Below are 6,331 nucleotides of genomic sequence, written 5' to 3' on the forward strand. Positions count from 1 at the left end.
TGAAGCCTTGATGCAGTAGCAAATGCAGGTAAAAAGCACTTTATAAGCATTTCTTGTATTAAGTGTATATTGGTGATTTGTATAACTTTGAGGTGTGGGGGGGGGGGGGTCGGGGGCAATTTAATACTTTAATAAAAAAATTTACCGGAGTTCTCCTATAAGGGCCCATTCACACTAAGTAAAAGTGGCAACATTTCAAGCGGAGCCTGCGCCACTGATGCCGCTTGAAATTCCGCCTGTCCTATTGACTTAGTGGGATGTCAATTCTTTGGACGGAGAGCGGAGGCACGCGAGAAATCCCATTGAAACAATGAGACAGGCTTAATTTTAAGCGGCGTCCACAGCGTGGGCTCTGCTTGAAATTCTACCACTTTTACTCAGTGTGAACAGGCCCTAAGGATTTTAGGTGTTTAAAAATAGCCCTTTCAATATATCAGTTATTCCTGAGGTTCCTAAAACATCTGTCAGGTTACACAGAGTATCAATGTGGCCTCAGCTTAGTTATGCAGTTGGAATTCACCTGGACTGGGAGTCACACTCTTTTTCAGAGAAAAGGAGGCATTCTGTTTGTCTGTTGTTAACTCATTATACTATGCCTTTGTTGACTATTTTAATGGCTTTATTTCCTTAAATATTGGTGGTTACAGTTACAGTTATGACCTGCAGTTCTGCAGGTAGAGGAGTACTCCTTCCTTTTTACCCCTCAGCCTATGCAGCTAGCTATCTTGAATCAAATGTATAAGCCATAACCACACCTTGCATGTTAAATCTACAAATTTTACTAAATACAACCACAATGATTGACCTTTGTACATAAGCTTTAAAGAGACTCTGTCAGTAGGTTTATGCTGCACTAGGTAGCATGGACAATAAGTAGTCCTCTCCATTGTGTGTGTGAGCCCAGTAGTCCTTAATAATCAAATGAAGCAGGAAACTCCACCCAGCAGCTGCTGATTGGCAGTTATCTATCCATGCTGTGTATAGGCAGTCTACTGTCAATCAGCAGCTGGAGGGCGGGGGGAGAGGTGTGGCGACATTCCCATTCTCCTACATATCAGGAGAACGGCTGAACAGAATGATGTAAGGAATACACACATCTGTTCAACATTTCTCTCGCTGCCCTCATTTAAGGCCACATAAACCTTGTTACAGATTCCCTTTAATAAAACAATAATGCAGGTTATATAGATGGTTACGTTTCCTCTACTCAGTGTACTTTGGATACACATACAGTATAATCACATACACAAATACCAAATGATCAGAGAGAGTTTAAATACACTCTGGACCTAAATAAACCAACAGCTGCTTCTAAATCATTGACCAGATTAGCATTTAAGGCAGACCCCATGAAGTAGAAGTTAGTCATTAAATTGGAATAGTGCCAACTAGATCACTGACTGGAACCTTCAACTTAAGGTGATAAGAGATTTAAGGTCGTGAAGCCTGATAAAATGTAATAAATAACCTAGTACACCATTAACATAGAGAAGATACAAATGAGTATTTTTCATTTGTATTATGCCAGCTGACATACACATCTCACTTGTGAATAATGACTGATAGAAGGAAGCAAATTACAGATACAGTTTGTCTAGCTGAACAGCATGACCTACTCTATAATTAGGCATGGTTTTATTAATTCAGTGTATCCCTTCCCTCAGTTCCATTCTCTATATGATGTGACTGCACTTGTAAATTAGAGTTAGGCAATAAATGTGCTGTCTTAATCCAGACAACCATATTTAATTCTTAGTAAGCATAAAGCATGGGAAACCTTAGGTGTCCTTATGATGATACAAATTATGAAAAGAGACACTTGCAAAGTCTAATTCAGTGAGCGCCCTCTGGTGTTACTGTACATCATACTACATTACACACAAAATATGAATTTAGGCATTTACAAAAAATCTATGGACTTTCCCAAGTCCAAATACATTATATGCTAAATGCAAACTTAACAGGCAATTCATAATTAAGTCTTTTAAAAAAAAATGCATATAGGATTTTATGTATCTATCGCATGAAAAATATTTATTTACTGAAAGCAAAATATTTCAGCGATAATAGGTCAACATGTCAATAAGTGTCATACATCTCAGAGATATAGCACACAGACTAGCCATAAGAGTTACAGTCTGATTGATAGGTATCCCTCTGTAACTATGCTGTATTGCCACAACATGCCAGCAGAACTGAAGCTTTTCATCTTAGAATCAGCTTCCTTAGAATATTGTTGTCAGTGACAGAATAAATTGTGACATCTATTGGACTGTACACACATGACAGACAGATACATCATTACACAAAAATAAATGTCACCTTGGCAGGATTCCCAGAATGTTACTACAGCAACTACTGTCAGGAGTCAATCCGGCTCTCACAAAAGCCTCAAATAATTGACAAGTAACATTAAGAGAAGGGCTAAGTATTTGCTCAAAAGAATTTCCTTACCTTCATCTTGGCCACCTACTGTGTTGTAATTATAGCTGCGCTAACAAATATGGCCAGCTGATGCCCATGGCTAATGTATCAGCATATCACACAGCGGCCATAGACATAACAACTGTCCACACACCATGATGATGATTACATCCATGTTACTAAAACAACTGAAAGATCCTTCCAGATGAATGAAGCTTTGTTGGACACATGTGTAATAGGTGACTCTGTTTGTCAATCTAATTACAGCTTGTGAATTATGTTATAATTACATTTATGTTTTCTAAGGCTTACACATACTTTGTGATATATATTAGTAATATATCAAATATATTGATTGCGTATTTACATGAATATACTGGGAGCAAAAAAAATGTCATGTAGGTTGATACTCACTAGAATGTTCAGTAAAATCCAAAATATCATTGTGTAGAGCCATAGATGAAAAATGATGGCTTTCTTCTGTGCCATATGTCATATGTGCAGCATATGCAGGTGCATTCTGGGCGTGTTCCATAGTATCATCACCAGAAAGAAAAGAAGACATTATTTAATTAGCTGAAGCATTGACACTGAGGCATGCAATAAGAAGAAGGAAAGGACACTCACCTTACATAAAGCAAGTGCAAGCAGCAGGCAGCATATGCCACCTCTCATATCCATGTTTATTGTCTTCATGCAGTGCTGTCCCATTCAGTAACCAGGCAGCTCCCCTATCTCTACTGAAAGGCTTATCAATGCATTACAAAGTATTTGTGCAAGTGTTCAGTAGCAGAAGCCATAGAACCTATGACTTTACTGCTCTTAGATATTATAACAATATATTCTCTGCATAGTATGGTGCTAGAATTACAGCAGTTTATTATATGTATCCAGCAATGTATGAAGCATACTCCTGTGTCTCTCAGGACTCGGGGTTAGAATTCCAGCTAGTGCTAGGGGCTGATCTCTGTCTAGAATCGGGATTCCTCTTTTGCCTGTCCAAGTCCCCATGTGTTTCTGAGCAGCAGCTTTTCCTTTTTCTAACTGTAGCCAGCCGGCTTCTGCTCCTGACTGACAGTGCCCCCAAACCAATCAGTGCCTTCTCTGTGCAGTGGGCTGTGCAGCTTCTTCCAGGGTAGGAATACAATTGTTAACTCCTTATTGTCTGTCCCAATCTCATACAGTGCACAGATACAGAGTATAGTCTATTAACAATTTTAATAACTGTTTTTGTATAATATTTCTTATATAGTTTCGCATTGACATTTTTAGTATTAGTATTTTAATTTTAACCCATTCAGAATGGTCCATTACTTCTATCAAGTTGTCAGTCCCAAGAGTTGTGATAAACACATACATTTTATAATAATGCGTTCACATGCAATATTTGTCTGCAAGTGTGCCACAAACTTCTGAAATGCTCACTTCACCAAAAGTCTAAAGACAGAAAAGTGGACCAGTAGGAAGGTGGAAATGAAACCCACCAGATTTATGGAGATTACTGGACAATATTTGGCGTATGGACTAGTGGAAAAGACAGCTACTTTCAAGTTGGTCTAAAATCAGTGGAAGTTTGTTTTCTTTTACTCTTTAGAGTTGTCCTTTTTCGCTAAATGGTGGCAATGAGCTTTTCTGCGTTTATTTGATCCAAATAATTTTAATGCAATTTTGCAAGTTGTGGTAACATCATGCAGTTTTTGCACCAATTTTGACAAATAATGGCATATCAAATATGAAACTTGCGGTAGCAGAGCCAATTTTGCTGCAGATTTTGCAGCACAAAAAAAATACTGTAGGTACCATATTTTAAAATGTATAAGATGCATATTTTAGCAAGAACATATCTTGCTAAAAATTGCTTATAATCCCGAGACAGGGCACCCGGACAGTGTCAGACCACCCTGACTTCTTCCTTGTATGTTAGGGCACAGTGCTAACCCAGTGCTGTGCCCAACAGCTGCACAGTCCTCAGATGCAAGATGCCAATCAGTGCCAGACACCAATCAGTGTAATCAGTGTCAGGCAGGAGAGGAATCTCAAGGTAATAGGCATCCCATCCAGATTCCTACATGTAAAGCCCCTATAGAAAACTCCCCAACAATGGAGCTGAAGGACCTGACGAACCTTCAATGATCTCCCAGTCATGTGATTAGTCACGACTGGTAGAAGGGCTCCCTTTAATACTGTAATTAGGGATAATCTGTATTAAATTTGTGTGTGTGTCTGTGTGTGTGTGTTTGAAGCAAAGCTTTTTATGTTAGGTAAAAGGTAAAGTAGCAGAGGTGTGTGTGTGTGTGTCTGTACAGTGGTATAGTAGCACTGTGTGTGTGTATGTCTGTGGGTATGTGTATGTTGCAGAGCTGTTAGTGTATTTTGATGTAGCAGAGCTGTGCGTGTACGATGTAGCAGAGCTGCGTGTGTATTGTGCATGCAGTGGAGCTGAGTATGTGTGGGTATAATGTACTGTCATGGACATCAGTAAATTTCAATAAACCTTTGCCCCTTTACTGTATTAACCCCTTAACTGCCTTAAGCCCCTATTACACGGGCGATGCAGAGAAGTAAACGAGCGGCAACCTGTCAGGTCAGCTCTCACTTGCTTCTCATTCCCCGCTCACTGCCGGCGCTATTACACGTGTCGGCAGGGAGCTGGTAAGAGCTGGGAGACCGCGGGGAGCTGCAAGGGGGCTGCCCGGGCAATCGCTAGATCGTCAGGTCAGCCCAGAGGTGGCATATAGAGGTGGTCTGCTGCTGCTGGAGACATCATGATTATTGGCCCATGTATCTGGGCTTGTCAATCAGGTCAGTGTCTTATCTATTGTGGAAGCGTTGGTGGAATGAAGGCCAGAGCAAGTTTGCCCATTATGGAAATGGTGAGGCTTGCTGGGCCACTAAGGAGGGCAGGTGGGCATATGTCTCCAAGGCTGCTCCCCTAGTAGATAATGAAAGTTGGCATGTGTGAAAGACTTGAATCTGAGTTGTAGAGTCTTCAAGTGTCCTGTTCCATCTAGATTGACCATCAACCTAGAAACTTCTTGCAGCCTCACTGCATAAATTGTAGAAAATGTATAATTTGCATACATTGCCTAAACGTGCTACTTAATGTGCTTAAACTGTTTGTTATAATTAGCCAGGTATCTCAGGTGTGGACAAGGTGTTCCTCAGAGGACATCACTCTCTTGTAAGGTTTCCTGATAGTTATGCTAGCGGTAGTCACTGGCATAAAAAATAAGTCTCTTGGTCCCTGACAAGGGTCTTGGCCTAAGCCAGGCCCTGGCTTTACTGCAGCAGGAACTTTGCTCTCTGGCACTCTCCATTGACTCAACTAGAAGACCCTCCCACCAGGAACTAGCTCTATTTTATAGGGTTACCTTAGCTAGTCTGTGATTGGTGAGGCTGTGTGTGGGTAAGGGAGAATAAAGAAGATAGACAAAAAAGCGAGAGAAACAAGCCTGCACATGTGACAGGAGGAAATATAACATGTGCCAAATAGTAGATAACCCATGAGACCTTCAGCTGTGCATAGTACAGTACATACAATAGACACAACAGTGACACCTAGTGGGGAAAACACATAATACAATCTCCTTGATCCCCTTTTGTGTGAACCTGAGAGAGTTACTTTACCCAGGACTATAGAACTAATTGGCACACCTGTGCTGGGACACTACAACTTGATTTTGAACCAGAATACTGGATGGTCCAAATAGGGGCCAATTTCCAGTTCCCAAAGAGATGAAGACTCCAACATATTCCATAGTGCTATTAAAAAGAATAACTGTCTGAAGAAATAGATGTAAAAAAAGAAATTAAGCAAATTAAGCAAAACATAGTTTATATGTTGTAGTAAGCCAGCTGTTATATATGATGAAAATTAAGGCATCAAAAAATGTGGTCCTGATTGACA

At 40.2% G+C, this 6,331-nt stretch overlaps 1 protein-coding gene across 4 annotated transcripts in view; it reads right to left on the reverse strand.

Annotated features, from left to right (window-relative positions):
* ADAMTS16 (ADAM metallopeptidase with thrombospondin type 1 motif 16) overlaps positions 1–3,438 on the reverse strand; it is a 137,802-nt gene extending 134,364 nt beyond the window's left edge. For all 4 annotated transcript variants that reach the window (XM_069958207.1, XM_069958205.1, XM_069958204.1 and 1 more), the window contains exons 1-2: positions 3,052–3,438; positions 2,839–2,944 (exon numbers count right to left, since the gene is read on the reverse strand). In XM_069958207.1, the coding sequence (XP_069814308.1) occupies positions 2,839–2,944; positions 3,052–3,135 (190 nt within the window). In that variant the 5' untranslated portion in view covers positions 3,136–3,438. The remainder of the gene's footprint in view (positions 1–2,838; positions 2,945–3,051) is intronic.
* Positions 3,439–6,331: the final 2,893 nt, after the last annotated feature.

The sequence above is a fragment of the Dendropsophus ebraccatus genome, chromosome 2, assembly GCF_027789765.1.
Source record: "Dendropsophus ebraccatus isolate aDenEbr1 chromosome 2, aDenEbr1.pat, whole genome shotgun sequence".
NCBI classification, from domain to species: domain Eukaryota; kingdom Metazoa; phylum Chordata; class Amphibia; order Anura; family Hylidae; genus Dendropsophus; species Dendropsophus ebraccatus.